We start from the raw sequence: 18494 nt of genomic DNA on the forward strand, positions 1-18494 counted from the left end.
GAAAACGGGCCACACGGATGCCTGAAGGAAGAGCACTGCAGGCAGAGGGAACAGCATCTGCAAACACACCTGTGCTGGTTGAAAACCTCCGAGAGGCCAGTGTGATTAGAGAGGAGAGGGTTAGGGGAAGAGTTGTGTGACGCGTGACTGGAAAAGCAGCAGGGAAGCCAAGTCACTGGGGCTCTCTAGGTCATTGTAGGAACTTTGAAATGGGAAACCACTGAGGGTTTGGAACAGAGTAGTGACATCATCTGACATATGCTTTTATAGGATCACTAGGGGCTACTGTGTTGATAACAGAATATGGGGGCCCAAGATAGAAGCAGAGAAATAAGTAAAAGGCTCTCTGGTAGCAGTGGGGTGGTAAGGGGTGGTTGGACTGATGATCTGTTTGAAGGCAGAGTCAACAGGCGTTCCTGATAGTTTAGAGGGAGAGATACAAGTGGCATTAAGAATGACTCCAAGGCTTTTGATCTCGACAACTGGAGAAATGGAGACCTGACAGAAACTTGTGGTCTTCTCCATAGATTCGGGAAAGATGACAAGTAGAATAAGTATAGCTGGGAAAGAGAGGAGATCAAGATTTTGGACATTCAGAACTGTAGAATTCCATTATACATCCAACTGGTGGTGAAAGGGGCAGTTGGATCTGTGAGACCGGAGTTTGAGGAAGAGATTTGGGCTGGAGATATAAATTGGAATTTGTCAGCATTTACAGCACACTGACCAAGATCACCAAACAAAATGTAAATAAGAGATGAGCAAGGTCTGGGCCCAGGGGACGTTCCAGTGTTACAAGATTGAGGAGAAGGAGATGATCCAGAAAAGCAGACTGAGAAGAAATGAAAAGTCAGATAGAAGAAAACAGAGAATAAGATACACTGGAGTCAAGTAAAGAAAAGCCATCAAGAACCCCTCAGCCAGCTTTTAATCTCAGCAACTGTTATTCTTTCATGATTCCAACTTATTGCTTTACTCCAATGCATGATCTCCTTTCATTCTGCTTGTATTACTTTCTCTCCATTTGTTTTTCCTCTTTTCTCATGCTCTGCTCCCTTCCTACCAGTGGTTTCATGTCCACATGTTAAAACCACAGTGAAAAAGGGGGAAAAAAAATGGAACACACAAAAACCAAAGGTTACATACTCAAAATATGAGAATCTACTCAAAATAGATTTTGATTTAAATGAAATCATCTTGATGTAATTTTGATATTGATTTAAATAAAATAACCACACTTAATTAAAATAACCTACTTGAAAAAAGCAATCAACAGGTTCACCATGATGATATACTGCACGAAGAGGTAGACAGCTTGGAGGAACGGAGTAAGAAAAGAACCAGGAGGGCAAGACGGATGGCTTGCACAAACTACAAATAAAGAATTTAAAAGAATGAGAGATACAGTGAATCACAGTCCTATGGCTCTACACAAATATTTAGCACATTAACTTAGCAGAATACCACAAATTTTGACATCTGTATGATCCAGATGAATATTTTCCACATTTTTTTATTTTTGTACTCTGAGTATCTACAAAGGTTTGATTTCGGCATGATGGCAAAATCTCCTACACACCATCTATATCTGAAGCATAGACTTCTCCATAAATCATCCAGTATGGCTCAAATACAATGTCTCGAGCAAGGCTCCAAGACGGAAGCTGCTCTGGTGAAAGGATGGCTTTGCGCGCCACTCCAAAGCTCAGCAGGACTATGGCCATCAGGATCACAATGTAGAACATGTTTGCTGTCTGCAAAATAGCAAGGCACAACCAGAATTTTACCACAGACTTGAAATTTAAAACAAATCAAACACTAGCAGCATTCATAATTATAGCTCCCAATAAGAAGACTGTCTAGTCATTGAGCACAATGCCCCAGGCCATGAAGAGCTGGGCTTCCTCTGGCTAAGTCATCTCCTTCTCTCTGCACATGTTTCATGTCCATGTGGTCTATGGAAAAAAAGTAACTGTACTGAGCATAAAGAACCTGTGCTTAAACAAAAAGTAGGGAGTATTCAACTTAGTCAAATGAATCCTGATCCCTAGGATTGTCTTAAGGAGTTGATGAGAGTCTGAGAAATTGATCAGGTCAGGTTCATTTCACTTACTAAATGTACATCAACTCAACCCATTTGTTCACTGTGGCACGGACAATTATGCCACGAGTATTCCATGAGTTCCTCTGCATTTCTTGGCCTCCCTTCCACAAAGCTGGGACTGTATGACTGAGTCTAGCCGATGGCCTGTGGAGTGACAGGAAGTTATTTTACTTCCTGTCCAGAACAGTTAAAAGCTGTTAGACTTTCTCCATCCCTCCCATTCCCCACCATAGGAGACCTTGGAAGCCACCTGCTGACATGGCTCCATCACAAGATGGAAGATTCTGGATCCCTGAGTTATAGGGTAGAGGTCAGTCCCCATGAACACTCATTAAACTTTGCATTAGGGAGAAGTAAACTTGTGCTAAGTCACTAGATATATTAGTTATCTCAGTATAGCCTATCTGATAAATACCAATGTCACCGAAACCTGAGAAAACATTGCTGGTCTAAAAGTGTAAAGAAAAATCTGTCTTTGGAGTCCTGAGGGCTCTTCCTTTTCTGTTCTCCTTTGTTTTTGTACTACTCTTCTTTCTCCAGAGCTAGCCCCTTCCCCGCCAGTGAGAATTCCAGAAGGAAGAGCCAAAGATAATCTGGAAGTACTGTACTTCCTAGAGGGTAGGTCTCAGGCCCTGTACAAAGCCTGTTGGAGAAGGCTAACCCGACTGCAGAGGAGGCTCAGATGAGAGAGCCGGACAGTCCAGATGTGAATCCTGACTCCCCTGCTTATGCCCTTGGGAGATTTGCTTAATCTCCATTTCCTTATATGTAAAATGTGGATAATAATAGTACCTATCTCATAAAGTCATTTTGAAGATTAAATGCATTAATAGGTACCAAGTTCTGTTCTCAGTACAGGGTGTGGCCCATAATATGGATTATTTAAGAACTGGCCAGCGGTGAGGAGATAAAAAGAGAAATTGATATTTTAGCAGAAAATATTACCGGTGATAGCCTCACACAAATCTCACCCTCTAGGATTACTATGCTTAGAGACAAATTTGATTCAATCATATTATCTGGCCCCTACCCAAAAAGCTAATAAGCAGAGTATCCAAATCAATCACCCAATATGCTCTCCAAGGACATTTGTTAAATATGAGTTTGTGGTTATAAAGGAAAGCAGAGATGAAATGAGCTGGATGTCTGTGCTTCTATAAGTAATTCTAAAAGTTAAACTGTTGAATGCAAACCACCAAAGTCGGTAGAACCATTACAAACGACCCCAGAAGGGGCACCTGGGTGGCTCAGTCAGTTAAGTGCCTTCGGCTCAGGTCATGATCCCAGAGTCCTGGGATTGAGCCCCTGAGTTGGGCTCCTTGCTCAGCGGGGAGCCTGCTTCTCCCTCTCCCTCTGCCTGCCACTCCCCCAGCTTGTGCTCTCTCTCTGCGTCAAATAAATAAATTTTAAAAATAAATAAACAAGCTTTAAAGTTCAGAAATATCTTAAACCTACAAAAAAGAAGATAATATTAAAACAAACAACAAACAAAGGATGCCAGAATATGCAAGCAGACTATACTCACCATTTTTGCAATCATTGTCACGTATGGACCTACATGTTGATTCACAGCAAAGAAGTCCAGGAGCCGTGAGAACCAGAATATGATGTCTATACAGTAGATTAGTCTTCCTGCTGTGTGCAAAGGAGGGTCGCCCCACCGAAGGCCAAAACCAACTGAAAACAGGCCGATAGCCACAGTTTCTATTACGTTCCAGTACTCACTAATCCATACCTTCACTTTTTGAGTAAACTTCCCAGGTTCTGAAATACACACCTAAAAGAAGAAAGAAAGAGGGAAATTTAAAGAATAGGGTATAACCCAAGAGACTCATAATAAAGTTCTTCGGTCCATCAACTGCTCGCTTAAAGAGTAATTTGAATCCCACCAAACCTTAGGTCACTTGGGTATTTTGGAGACTTCAGTGATCCTTGGGTAATGAATTATTAAAACAATTCTACAAGTGTGTTTTAATGTCAGTGCTACTGTTTACCAGCTATTTGAAAAACTAACCAGAAGTTAAAAAAAAAAAAAAAAGAAGTTGTTTTTCCTAGCTTTCATTAATCCTAAGCTAACACAGGGGACCAGAAAGACATTTTAAAACTCAATATTACAGCGGATCTATATACCTACAATTCTATAATTATGAGGGATAGTCAAGTATAGAGGAGACTGGTTTGAAACCAAGGAATCTTGCAATCTAGTCCTGCTACTGCCAGTGAGTTATTGAGAAATTACTAAGGAGGCCATGTTAGAAGTCACTATTAAAGAAATGACCCCTGCAACAGAATATCAGATTCAAATGTAAAATAATTAACTTTCTTCCCCTGAAGCATAAAAAATGGTGGAATTCAGATAATGTTTTTCTCCTGACTTCTTTTCTATAGATTCCGCAATAGTAACTAGCAGGTGATATAGGTATAATTACTAAGAATACATTTACTTAGTGCATAATGCTGGTCATATTCGCTCTAGGACAAAATAAATGTATATAAATGTATAGACACAGAGGTAAGTACACACTAAGATTCATATACAATGATACATAAAACAACATCATAACTGTATTGTACATAACTGATTGCAGCTACAACAGCATGGATGTTAATGCATTTTTTTTAAGTGACTCATTTGCAAAACTAAAAATGAAAATTTTGTTTTGTTTTTTGGACTCCTGGCCTCAGGGATTTGCAGCTTCCATTTTCAAAGGTGTTTAGTAAAATAATTCAAAAGCTATAAATGAATTCTTTACCTATTGCACAACTCTGGCCATTTCCGTGCCTAGCGTGAAATGGAGCTGACAATATGCAAGCAATGGTAGGCTACAAAAATCAATCTCATTAAAAAAAACACACACGCAACTTCTGGGAGATCAAATAGTTGAGGGTCTAATAACAATTAGACAGCATCACTCTAAGACTGATAAACACACTAGGACATCTTCAGAAATAACTGCTTTTAAAGAGCAGCAACCAGCAAAGTATTTGGCAAGGAGTAAGGGTTGAGGTCCGAGATTTTCCCCTAAATACCCTTCCAGCAAGCAAATTAGGATCAACATTGCCTGTATCACCCCCACCCTTGACCCGTCTGTCCCTTTTCATTATGAGCCTAAAACACCTCTTTGCAGAGGTGTAGAAGACAAAGGTAGAAGGCACGACTCACCTCCCTGACTTTCTCAATGGCATTGGTGAAGATATAAATGATAACAAGCCACTCTTGCACGCTGGGCTGGGGCTGCATCTCTACCAACACAGTGTAAGTGAACAGCATGAGGAATGCCAAATACGCCATCTGTGAGGGGGACACACATTCCCTGGACATGAGTGAGAGTCATAATGGAGGACGCCAAGCAGAAACACACCCAGGAACTTCAACGTCATAACATGGAAATATAACCGGGACCGCCCTCCGAGTATTGATAACCTGATTTCAAGGAAAGCACAAGAATCTGCGGTTTTCTATTCCAGGATTAATGGAAGGAATGAAGGTCACTGTTTCCAAATGCATGGAAGGGGGCACTATCTCATCTTGCTGGCTCCTGACCAGAATTTCCAGAACCCTGTGCATGCCAGCATGCCAACAAGCCAAGAGAGAATCAAACACTGTCCCCTCCAACTAAGCACAGAAAATGTGTGTCTCCAGGACACCAACGAGCTGTATCAGTAGGTGCCTATCCTCAAATGTAATAAATTGTGACATTTACTTCTGCTGGGAGGTGTTTTTTTTTTTTTTTTAGATTTTATTTTATTTTTTTCATTTGAGAGGGAGAAAGCATGAGAGAGACCACAAGAGGGAGAAGGAGCAGAGGGACAGACTCCCCACCGAGCAGGGAGCCCGACTCAGGCCTCAATCCCAGGATCCCGGATCGTGACCCGAGCCGAAGAGAGATGCCCAACCGACTGAGCCACCCAGGCACCCCTTCTGGGAGCTTTACTTTATGTTGATTAAAACATACTAGTCAGTGGGAAAGTACTGTCCAACTGTGAGTCCTTGTAATTAAAAGACCATTGACATTTGTACCTTCAGCCCTCAGCACTCGGCCTAACACATGGTAGACTTTCAAGAAATGCATATTTAATTACTGCTTATATTTAACCTAGATTTCCAATATCTCCAAAGAATTAAGACACAGTAAGCACACACATATATATACATTGTGATTAATAGCTTTGCAATCTTATCTAAAGTCCTTATTTTCTTAAGATATATTCCCAGAAGTAGAATCGCTGGGCATACACAGTTAAAACCGTGACTCATATTACTCAATTGTCCACCAGAAAGGTTTTACCAATTTCCACAAAAACCAACAATGCATGAGACAGTGTAGTTCTTTAAATAGCCTCAGTGACAGTGCATGGTGTTCACTGATCCACAGATGTATTAAAGCCCCAGATCAATGGAGAGTATGTGTGTGTGTATGTGTGTGCGTGTTCACTCTCAAGGAGGTGAATCATATTATTTTAACCTGAACCCCTATTTCTCAGATCTTTTTGAGCTCTACCTAAGTTTGGTACATTATCCTGTCAGTACAGTTCTACAAAGAGAATGGCTAAAACCACTTCCGACTACACAGCCGGGATGATATATATCCAACAGGCGGTGCTTGGGGCAGGCGTGATGGGTAATGCTGCCTCTGAGATCAAGAGCCTGGTAGAAAAGCATATAAGATAGTTAAGGTAAATTCTATGAATTCTATTTCTCTAGGTTTATGCCTCAAAGTCTAAGCATGTTTGATGACCGCTTAGACACATGATTAAATAAATTTGTTCTATCAAGCAGTTCCCCCGCCTTTTTTTTTTTTCATTTTTGCCATTGGCTTCATGGTGGCCAGATATTAAACCACCACAGATATTGGTAATATTGCTCCTGACATTTGATTTCTTTCCGATCTTAAGAAAAGATCCAAACATGTTTACATTTTTGCTTCTTCACCATCACATGTATAACAAGACATGCTTCAGTAAAGCACACACATCATAACCTAGCAACGTGACAGCCAAGACAAAAATGCCTGTGCTCACTGCTAACATCGTCCATTATGATGGGCAGACCTGGCTGGCTACTTGGTTCCATCTGTTTACTCTTTGTTCTTGTTAATCTATTTTCTGAGCTTTATTCCTGTCTCTAAGAGTTCATCGGCTGGGGGTGCCTGAGTGGCTCAGTCAGTTAAGCATCTGACTCCTGGATTCGGTGCAGGTCCTGTGCAGGTCCTAATCTCAGGGTCATCAGATTGAGCCTGCATCAGGCTCCCCACTCGGCAGGAGTCTGTTGGGACAATATCTCCCTCTGCCCTTCCCCGGCTTGCATGTTCTTTCTCTCTCAAATAAATCATCTTTTTTTTTAAAAAAGAGTTCATCAGCTGGAAATTTCTAAGGACAGAAATACTTGAATACTCGGGGCACCTGGGTGGCTCAGTCGTTAGGCGTCTGCCTTCGGCTCAGGTCATGATCCCAGGGTCCTGGGATCGAGCCCCACATCGGGCTCCCTGCTCGGCGGGAAGCCTGCTTCTCCCTCTCCCACTCCCCCTGCTTGTGTTCCCTCTCTCGCTGTCTATATCAAATAAATAAATAAAATCTTTAAAAAAAAAAAAAAAAGAAATACTTGCATACTCTTTTCCCAGTGATGTGACTACAGTTAATCTCTTGAAGCTACTATCAGAGCCTTTAGGATATTTTGTTGCATATTCACAAAAATGGTAAAACCTCATCATTTGAAGGAAGATTTGATTTTTTAAAACAAAGCAATATACATATTTAATAAATGTATGCAATAAAAATTTGGATAGGCGAGTAAATATTTTGAAATACAACACATTTAGATAAATGTCCTTTTATAATCACACTTCAAATGTTTTAGAAATACACAATCTTGGCCACGAGCAATTTAAAGTATATATAAGCATTAAAAAAATAAATGCCATTAAATAAATGTGAAAAGCACTCATTGCATTTAAAGTGCAGTTCATGATTTCTCTGTATCACTATGATCAATATTAGATGTAGTATTTGTTCATAAATTTAACTTCTACAATTTTATTGTCCTCAAAAAGGTGGGGGGGGAGGGTGTCAGAGGGGAAAATATAAAATAAAATAAAATAAAATGTTATTGTCCTCTACGTATTTATAATCATGTTATTGAAGACAAAAAGCAAACACTTTGCAATTTTTGTCTATATTACACATTATTCCTACCAAATAATAAATCAATTCAACTGCTGATTTCTTTGCCCAAGATGAGAAAAGAATCCACCCCATCACTTAATTCTACAACCACTGTCATTAACTGCTTGTTCCACAAAGTTTCAAGTACTCGGTCCCAGCAGAGCTAATGGGAAGCACTCAGGAAAGAAGAAAGTGCTTGTTCTTTCAATCCCATAGTGGGAGAGATCTGCTCTAACCTTTCCTCACCTCCCTCCAATCTTCTTCTTTCCTACCCTCTTTGTCATTCTTGGTTTTTTTTTCTCCCTGCATTTCTACATTTTATCACAAGTTGGCAAACCAGGCATATCATTATCAAAATCATGATCGACTATTGGCCAGCACAAAGACTATATTAATTGCTGCAATGAGACCAACCGTATAAAACCAAAACTTGACAATTGGAGCATTGTAGAACTCATAGATTTTCCTGGTCCATGGAAGGCTTTGGGGATTGCTCTTTAAATCAAAATGGTGATTTTCATCTAGTTTCTCATCGGGGCCTCTTTCCAAATCACAGTCTTTCTGCAAAATAAATAATCACTCATTGTCAGAGCCTTAAGTAAGATACTGACATTTGCAAACATCCAAAATACATCATATATATGTATAAATATATATGAATATAATAAATATATTAGGAATTAATTGGGCACCCACCTGCCAAATTATAATCTTAGTTTTGGAAGGAAAGAAAACTATGTGTATTGTGTAAATCTTTGGCTTTTAAGTAAGGAGCACAGGATATCTCTCAAAATGCAAGCTAAGTCTCTAACCAGGAAACCTAGTCAAACTAAGAATAGTTCCAAGGATTTAAAAATTGTCCCTGTTCCTGTTCTGCTTAGTCTCCTTTATCGGTATTTTAGAACCTAAAAATATCATAAAATCCCCATGAAATCATTAACAGATAATAAAATTATTTCCATAATAGAGGAGGACAAAATGGACACCCATTAGTGATATAGTTTCCAATTCCTAGGAAAGTCAGGCACAGCATTAGTTTTAGAATTCTGGCTTGGATAGCAGACATGCTTTGCCTGAAGTTCATGAACTGTCAGAGCTTCCAGGGTTCCCTGAACCTCCTGTGACTACATGCAAGTATTTTTGTTGTACATGCATTTTCCTAGGGAAAGCATCAAATCTTTCATCAGTTTCTCAAAATGTGTATGTCAGTCCGAAGAGGTTAGTTAATCCTTGTAGATGATGAGCAGTAAGTATCTCTGTGGCAGACAAGTGGTTGTGTGATGGACTACACAGGTGTGCACAGAGAAAAGCCTTTAAAAGTCGGGGGGGGGGGCAAGGAGGGAGGAAAGAACTGAAAAGAAGAAAAGAAAATCACTTGTAGCCCGGTTGCTTCTGGAAAGAGGGAACTTAGGGATGGTAAAAGAGAAGCAAAAGAGAAGTCACCCCAGTTTATAGAGCTCTGTGTGGTTCTAATCTTTAAACAGGAAATCCACTACTTGTGTGATCTGAAAAAATATTAAAAGAAAGGAATGTTCTCTGATGCCTCTTAGATGAGTACCTTTCTTCAACCTATCCACAAAAGATGTCTCTCTAGTGTCACACCTGCAAGACTGGTAAGATTTTACAAGCCAAGAAATAAAGCAAGTGTTGCTTGAATTGTCCATAAAACTGATCAAATGTAATTTTTGAGGCTTCAGGCATTGGAATGGGCCATCTCAGTGCCTGATTGCTGTCATTCACATCATTTTGGGCAGTGAAATTGGCATTGTGACCTGAAGGTGTAGGAACTGACCTGGTTCCTAACAGGTTTGAACCTGCCTAGAGTTAAAACAGCTTAGAACCAATGAGAAAAGTCATCATTTACTGTGATTTCAATGACATCAGTACCACTTCAAAAAGACCCCAGAAAGCAATTTTAGTAATGACTGTGTAAATTAAATAACTTCTCTTATTATTTTTTTCTAGGAGTTTCTCATTAGGTGTTACTTACTCTTGACAGTTTGGTATGGATTATAAAGTTCTAATTAAGCCTCTCTCTGAGTTGAACTCCAAGACACCAACTACCATGATGAAGACAATGTAAGAATATAAATTCAGATTCAGGACATCTGCCCCCCTCCCCCCACCTTAGAAGAAGGTAAACACAGAAATATTTCACTTAACTAGCTTTTATTCGACTCAAATCTCAATATAATCAAACTCTCTCTCTCTCTCCCCCTCCCTCCCTCTCCCCTAGCCCTCTCCTCTCTCCCCTGTCCTCTCTCCCTCCTCTTTCTAACAAGAATCTGATCAGCAGGCACACAGAATAAAATTATAACTACAACAATCACCTCTACCACAATTCATACCTATTTTCCATTGTTATAACTATCGTCATTCCCACTTAATGATGTTCTGATAAAATAGATTATTGTTCAACTTTAGAAAATACTTTTTCATTGTGGTTTATCAACATGTCTAAGACTAAACTTGTCTTTCTCCTTCCAAACCTGCTCCTTTTCCAATCATCCCCGTATCCCTTCAAGATGGCCTTGTTTTAACCATCAACCTCTCGGTCAAATTTTCTATCTTCCTTTCATCTGTGCCCCATGTTCAAACATTATCCGACTCTTCACTTAATATCTCTCTTTTCCTCTCCATGCCCATTGCTACCAACTCTGGCCAAATTCCTTAATCCTCCTCATCTGGATGGTTACACCTGTCTATGCTCTCCCTGCTTTCAGCCTATCGTCTTGCTACATCATCCTATACACTGGAGACAGAATAATTTTCCTAGTGGTCAGATCATCTTGCTACTCTGGTCATGTGCATCCACTGGCTATCCATTACCTACAGAAAAAACACCACATTCCTTCATAAGATATACAAGTCTCTATGATCTAGCCTCAATCTACTGTCCCAGCCATACCTGCAAATATTCCCTCCTTGTCCCATATCCACTACAACCTGGACTCTAGCCAAACCATAGAACTTACAATGCTTGACAGGTGCCTTGCATTTCCTGCCTCTATACCCCTACTTACTGTCTTCCCACAGAAATGCTATTTCCACACGTCGTCAAGTCTCAGCTTATCCACCACCTCATGCATGAAGCTGCCACCAATCTGTAATCCTCGCTGACTGACACCAAATGAGAAGAATCTTCTTCTTCCTCTAGTTCAGCCATTCTGCCATCTCGCTACAATCTGTTCCTGAGAAAGCTCATGTCCTCAAAAGTCATGCTTTCAAAGGATTAGCAGCTAGAAAGATTGGGAGTTCTCATGGCAAAGTTCTTTTGCCTGTAGAGGCTTCAGTAAGGTTTTTTGTGAAACCTCAGGAGGCAAATGCAGAAGTTGAGTCCATCCAGTTTCAGGACAATGGCCTTCCTTCTCCAATTACCAGTGGTGCTTTCCTTGTATTCATTACCACCCACTACTACTACAGGGTCAGAGCATGAAGACATGCTAAAAGAACATCTAGGTCTTACCTGTCTTCACTTTCCTCCCAAAATATGTAACACAAATTGTATTCCTCAACTAATCGAGCACATCATATTTAATCAGCATTGTGAAATCTTCCATGTCGCATGCTGATATCACCCCTCCTCTCTGCTTAGCAACATTCCAAACACACAGCAGGTAATCAAAAACTATTGCTCTGGTTAAACTCAAAAACAAAAGAACACTGTTACCATGATTATAATCCATGCATAACAGAGCAGGTTTGAGACACTTTTTAATAAAAGCTTTAAACTGGATAATGCTGAGGTATCTATCATGGATATTCTCTCTGATTATAAGCTTCATGGTGGCAGGGGTCACGTCTGCCTTAGTTACTGCAGTGATCCGGAACATCGTATCTTGTCTGGCACATGGACGGTGGCCATTAAATATTCAACGAATTAATAAATCAATATGGTCATGTCCAAGCCATCCAGGTGGGCAAAGTCATAAACAGGACCACTACATTACAGCCAAAGTTTGATTTTTCAGGGAACTGTGAGAACTTACTATATTTTTTAATGTTAAAAGCACATTATTTGCCATTTAAGGAAGGACTTCCTTCTCTAAAAGCTTCCCTTTAAGAACAACTACTTAGTGAAATGTTCCAGCCATCTACAATGCCTTAAGTGTTTGTGAGAGCTTATCTTTCCATGAACCTTGTAGAAACCAGAAGTGAGGGCGCCTGGGTGGCTCAGTCGTTAAGCATCTGCCTTCGGCTCAGGTCATGATCCCAGGATCCTGGGATCGAGCCCCACATCGGGCTCCCTGCTCTGCAGGAAGCCTGTTTCTCCCTCTCCCACTCCCCCTGCTTGTGTTCCTGCTCTCGCTATGTCTCTCTCTGTCAAATAAATAAATAAAATCTTTAAAAAAAAAAAAAAAAAAGAAACCAGAAGTGAAGTTACATCCACTTACAAAGTACTATTTGCTACCAACTGCCAACATATTTACATATTTGTTTATAGATAGATAGACAGGTAGGTAGGTTTATCTGCCTAGAAAGGCAACTCTCTCCATTTTTCATTTCAACAAACTAAATGTTAACGTATAAATAAGCAAAATCAAACAAAATATCTCACATATAAAGACTTCATTTTATTTGTAAAGGTGTTAAGTCAACACTGCATTTCTTATCTTTCCTTTAAAAATTTTTGAAATGGTCTAAGCTTATTAACCATATCATTTAGCCAGTACAATCACAATTGTAACAACTTGATTAGCCCAGTTTGTAAGATAATTGCTTACACATTCCACAGAAGTTAGAATGTACCTGCCATCTTGTATTCTGAGAATCCCAGATAGAACCATCAGGCTTAGTAAAGTGAGGATGGAAGGAAGGGGGAGAGGGTAGAGGATAGGAATACATATATACCCAGGCAGGCACGATAGTCAAAATACTTAACAACTGATCTGGTAAAGGCATTAACCAATTAGAATGGATGCTCACCCAATCACAACAGATGTCAGCCATACAAACTAATTATAATTACTTATTTTTCATTTAATACTTCTTGAGTGCATTTTTAAATATTGTCACAAATACTTCACAAGTGCAAAAGCATATCCAACAAGATGCTAAAGATGCCTCATTAAAGTATTAAATACCAGGGAAGACATTCACTGCACCTACAGTAATACGTTTATAAGTAATGATACACGCTGAGACATAAAAAGCAAAAAATACATGCGCAGACAGCATCCTGGAGACTCTCCAGTGAAGACAGGTTGCAAAAGCATAGTTCAAATTACTCAGGAAAACATATACATCCGGGAACTCAAGTAAAATTATTTGGTCACAGGATATAACAAATGAAAAAAAAAAAAATTGTGGAGTGGAACAGTGAAGATAATGCAAAACCTAAACCTGAACCTTTACAAATATTTTTAAGGATATGAGGCATTCTTCATTATAACTTCCTTTTTTTCTTTTCTTTTCTTTCTTTCTTTCTCTTTTTTTTTTTAGAGAAGGAGAGAGGAGGGGGAGGGGCCAAGGGAGAGGAAAAGAGACAATCTTAAACAGGCTCCATGCCCAGCGCAGGGCCTGATGCAGGGCTGATCTCACAACCCTGAGATCATGACCTGAGCCAAAATCAAGAGTCTGACGCTTAACTGACTGGGCCACCCAGGCTCCCCTGGCCTCATTGTCACTTTCGAGAAATAGTAACTCTATTTATTCTACTAGTCACAAAGGAAAATGAAAAGTTAAACATTTGTCAAGATATAATAAAGACATTCTTTCCCAAAGAAATGGGATATTTTGCTTAATCATATATGGGGGTTAATTAGATGTATCACACATGCTATACCCAATCACAGATAATATGATTAAGATCATTAAATACGTTGTTTAATAAGCAAACTCTGTGCATGTGTATGTTGGTGTGCAGTCAATATCATGAAAACTGAGCTCACTATGATATCGTACTAACCATATAAGCATTCTCTTTTGCGCTGGGGTTCTGGTCGCCATAATACCACGCAAACTGGAAGTCCTGGGACTGGGGAACATGGGACATCTCTGCTCTGCTCTTAAATTCCAATGACAGAATGGTGGGTGGAAAAAGAATACTTATGATGATCTTTAAGAGAAAATAAAGCAAAATAAGGATTACAACACAAGGCATGAGTAGTAGTCAAATCACAAAATGAAGATTTTAATGTACACAAAGCACCAGACCAATCCCTAATTCGGTTGATACCCTGATTCTATACATACTTTTTGACTCAATTCCAAATCTAGCAGTGTCTTCCCCAGAAATCGTCATAAATGTAAGCATATGGGTATAGGGACATGCATTGCAGGGTTATGTATAATAGCAAAAAAATCTGTCAACCTAAATATCTTTCTATAGAGGGATAGCAGGTGTGGGACAACCTAACAGTGGAATATTATGCAGTCATTAAGAAGATAAAGACACTGGGCGCCCGGGTGGCTCAGTTGGTTAAGCAACTGCCTTCGGCTCAGGTCATGATTCCAGGGTCCTGGGATCGAGCCCCGCATCGGGCTCCCAGCTCAGCGAGAAGCCTGCTTCTCCCTCTCCCACTCCCCCTGCTTGTGTTCCCTCTCTCGCTGTCTCTCTCTCTGTCAAATAAATAAATAAAATCTTTTAAATAAATAAATAAATAAAACTGTAAAAAAAAAGATAAAGACACTTTTTAGTATAATGAAAAAATATCCAAGTTATATTGTTAAATGAATAAAAGCAAGGTATATAATAATATATATGGTGTGATCCCATTATTGTACAAAAAGAAAATTAAAAATTAGAAAACCTATGTTCATACACAGATATGCATTTAAAGGTTTAAAAATCTGTATACCACACAGTTATTATTTATCCCTAGGGGCAGGGCAGCAAGAAGTATTATTTTTCAGTGAACATGAGCATATTGCTTTCATAATTCTTTAAAGCCATTAGGTAGTTATTATCCCATAAAACACATTCAAATTTATTCATATTATAAACTCAAGAATAGGGATGCCTGGGTGGCTCAGTCAGTTAAGCGTCTGCCTTGGGCTCAGGTCATGATCTCAGGGTCCTGGGATCGAGTCCCACATTGGGCTCCTTGCCCAGTGGGGAGCCTGCTTCTCCCTCTGCCTCTGCCTGCCACTCCCCCTGCTTGTGCTCTCTCTGACAAATAAAATCTTAAAAAATAAATAAATAAAATCAAGAATATAAAAACATAACAAGTGTCACCTTCTGTTAGATTCATCTCACATCCTACACAAATATTTATTTTTTTTAAGATTTTATTTATTTCTGAGTGAGACAGAGCACGAACAGCGGGGAGGGGAAGAGGGAGAAAAACTTGTCGCCAAGCACTGATGAATTAGGATCTAGGCATGGAGAGCAATGTCCCACAGCTCAGAGATTTTAAGTAGCTAATTCAGCCTTCTTTGTCCACTCACTACTTTTGGGGGCAAAACATTCAGTCTTGCTTCATTTAGGTCTCTTTACTGATGTAACGTATATGAGGAACAAAATGGTATTAAGCAAAATGGTATAATTTTCCCCACAGCTGTACAGAAAAAACTGTCCTGGGGAAAATTATTGCTCAAACTTCCAGCCATCTATACCCCATCTTGTTCTCTACACATTTAAAAAGAGTTATTGTCAGAGACTGTGTAGCTAGAGGTGGACCCATTCACTTCTCTGCTTCATCATTTCCAAGGCTGAAATCAAAACAGATCAAAGGAGAACTTCGTCTACAAATAACTGTTACTTCTTCAGTATTTGTTAAAGAGGAATCTATGTGAAATAATTTTTGGTTCACATCTCTCTTATTTTTGCAATCTCATTGGTGGATTTAAAATGTGCAAGTTCTTTTATATATTTAGTATGGTATGTCTTATTTCTTTGTGTTTTCTATAGTGTGTCCAACAAAAAAATAGTTTTAGGGAAGTCATTCTATTTGGGACGGACATTTTTAAAAGCTGTAGGAAAAGTACAATTAAAATACATAGTCTTATGTTGGGGCGCCTGGGTGGCTCAGTTGTTAAACATCTGGCTTCGGCTCAAGTCATGATCCCAGGGTCCTGGGATCGAGCCCCGCATCGGGCTCCCTGCTCGGCGGGAAGCCTGCTTCTCTCTCTCCCACTCCCCCTGCTTGTGTTCCTGCTCTCCCTATCTCCCCCTTCAAATAAACAAATAAAATCTTAAAAAAAATAAATAAAATATATAGTCTAATGTTGCTTTTCATGCTCATGCTTTATCCCCTTTTATTCAGTTTTATAAGCATATGTACTTCATAAGCTTGACCATAACCTAAAGCTTTAGGCTTAGGTGTGATGTCAAAAGTTAAATGTCTTTAGTAGTTAACTAAATTATTCTTGATAATTCAAGATGAGAGGTGAGGCCAAACTATAACGGATAGAAGAATCTGGAAATAGGTGTTTCAGGGCAGCTTTATAAAATGAGCATCTATTCCCTCAAACATCACATTGGATGAACAGAACAGCAATTGCTAATTTTATTTGGTGTATTATTGATTAATATTCCTAAGCTGAAATTTGTTTCATTAAAAAGGCTATTAACGTCGTTGTCTGAGGTTCCACTGGGGAGATCCCAGCTCATCTGTGAGAACCAAAGATACTAACTGGTTTTCCTGAATTGATTCTTCCAGAACAAGGGAAAAATGAACTCAAGAGTACAGACCTTCAGAGTAAACAAATATTAAATTCTAGAAAGTAAATATACTTTTTTTAAATTGAAGTAGACACACAAGTTTACATTAGTTTCTGGTGTACAGAACAGTGATTTGACACCTCTAGGTTACGCTGTGCTCACTGCCCATTGTAGCTACCATCTGTCTCCATACAACATGATCACAATACCACTGACTCTATTCCCTATGGTCCACTGTCATCCCTGTGACTTATTCAGTCCATCACTGGAAGCCTGTGTCTCCCACTCCCCTTCACCCATTTTGCCCAACCCCCTACACCCTCCCCGCTGGCAACCACCAGTTTGTTCTCTGTAAGTCAGTGTACCTTTAACCAAGAGTTCTTCCTCATTTTCAGGCGCCCGGTCCACATGTCTGTCAGTAGCATTTGGGTGCAAGTATGCGAAACGAAGGGCCGCAATCTTCCAGACGCGGCCAGTTTCAGACAGGTAGAATTGCTCCAGTTCTTGAGTTCATAGGTCAACAGTTTCATGGCCATTCTTTCATTCTGCTTGAATGCCTTCTCCAGCACATCCAGGGCGAGCTGGCCGAACTGTCTGTGATGACACAGTGGTGAGTGGCAAAAACAAATGCAGGTCAGAGTCCCAGAAACATTTAAAAAGATTAGCTGTGAGACTCGGGAAAGAGCAACACAAAAAAACGAACAGCAACATAATAACCTCAGACTGCAGAAGCTATTTCAAAGTGGTTGCTGCTCAGGAAATGGACGTTCTCCCTTTGCAGGAGGGTTTACACTGCAGCATAGAGAATTTGGTTTGCACCAGCAGTGGTTGAGCTATATACCCATGGGGAGAAGCTTGTCCACACCACAAAACAGACTACATATAGCTTGGTTTGGGGCTCCCTGACAAAACCAAATAAAGAATTTTTTGACAGAAAAGACTGTTCAATATTGAGTAAGGAATTAAGGGAAATCATGGGGCCACATTTTTTAAAAAATATTCTAGAAAATACATAGATGACTTAAGTAAGAAACTAGATGTGGAGACACTTTCTGGGAGGTTGTTTTCTCTAAAAAGTAGACACCGCTATTCTCCAGAACTTTTAAAATCACAATTAGACATTAGTTTTTATGAATTCTAGCTCCCCTTCTTTCCTCACTATTATAATGCTTGAGTATTCAAAAAATCAAAACCATTTCCAACTTTTCTATCTTTTGCCACCGTGCCCTGGTTCTTTGGTACATAATACATTTATTTGTTTCCCTGCCTGAGAGGTACTAAAAGTAAACAAGTTTTCATTTCGCTTAGTGTCAAAGAGTTTGAGAGCTGGAAGGGATTTTCAAAATCATTAACTGAACCTTCTAGTGAGGAAACAAGAGTCCCCAAATCTGGCTGGCTGAGTTGCCCAATTATTAAACAGCCAGATGAGGACCAGAGGCCAGGTCTCCTGACTGGAGAGCCACCTCTCTTCCCTTGATTCCACAAAGCGCCTTGAAATACCTAAAGACCCTGATTTATGGGAGAGCCCAGGAAATGCTGGGCAAGTCCACGCATCTTACAAGTTCTAAGGCGAGGGAGATAAAAGTGTCTAATCATTCTAAGAACTGTCAATTTTTTTTTTTT

At 39.7% G+C, this 18494-nt stretch overlaps 1 protein-coding gene across 1 annotated transcript in view; it reads right to left on the reverse strand.

Moving 5' to 3' along the window:
• Window positions 1–18494, reverse strand: part of TRPM6 (transient receptor potential cation channel subfamily M member 6) — a 128416-nt gene that overhangs the window by 51648 nt on the left and 58274 nt on the right. The window contains exons 15-21 of the mRNA XM_081804066.1: window positions 17237–17465; window positions 14175–14324; window positions 8681–8827; window positions 5268–5396; window positions 3630–3881; window positions 1580–1754; window positions 1257–1371 (exon numbers count right to left, since the gene is read on the reverse strand). Of these exons, the coding sequence (XP_081660192.1) occupies window positions 1257–1371; window positions 1580–1754; window positions 3630–3881; window positions 5268–5396; window positions 8681–8827; window positions 14175–14324; window positions 17237–17465 (1197 nt within the window). The remainder of the gene's footprint in view (window positions 1–1256; window positions 1372–1579; window positions 1755–3629; window positions 3882–5267; window positions 5397–8680; window positions 8828–14174; window positions 14325–17236; window positions 17466–18494) is intronic.

The sequence above is a fragment of the Leptonychotes weddellii genome, chromosome 14 (genome assembly GCF_054177405.1).
Source record: "Leptonychotes weddellii isolate Sample4059 chromosome 14, ASM5417740v2, whole genome shotgun sequence".
Classification (NCBI taxonomy): Eukaryota; Metazoa; Chordata; class Mammalia; order Carnivora; family Phocidae; genus Leptonychotes; species Leptonychotes weddellii.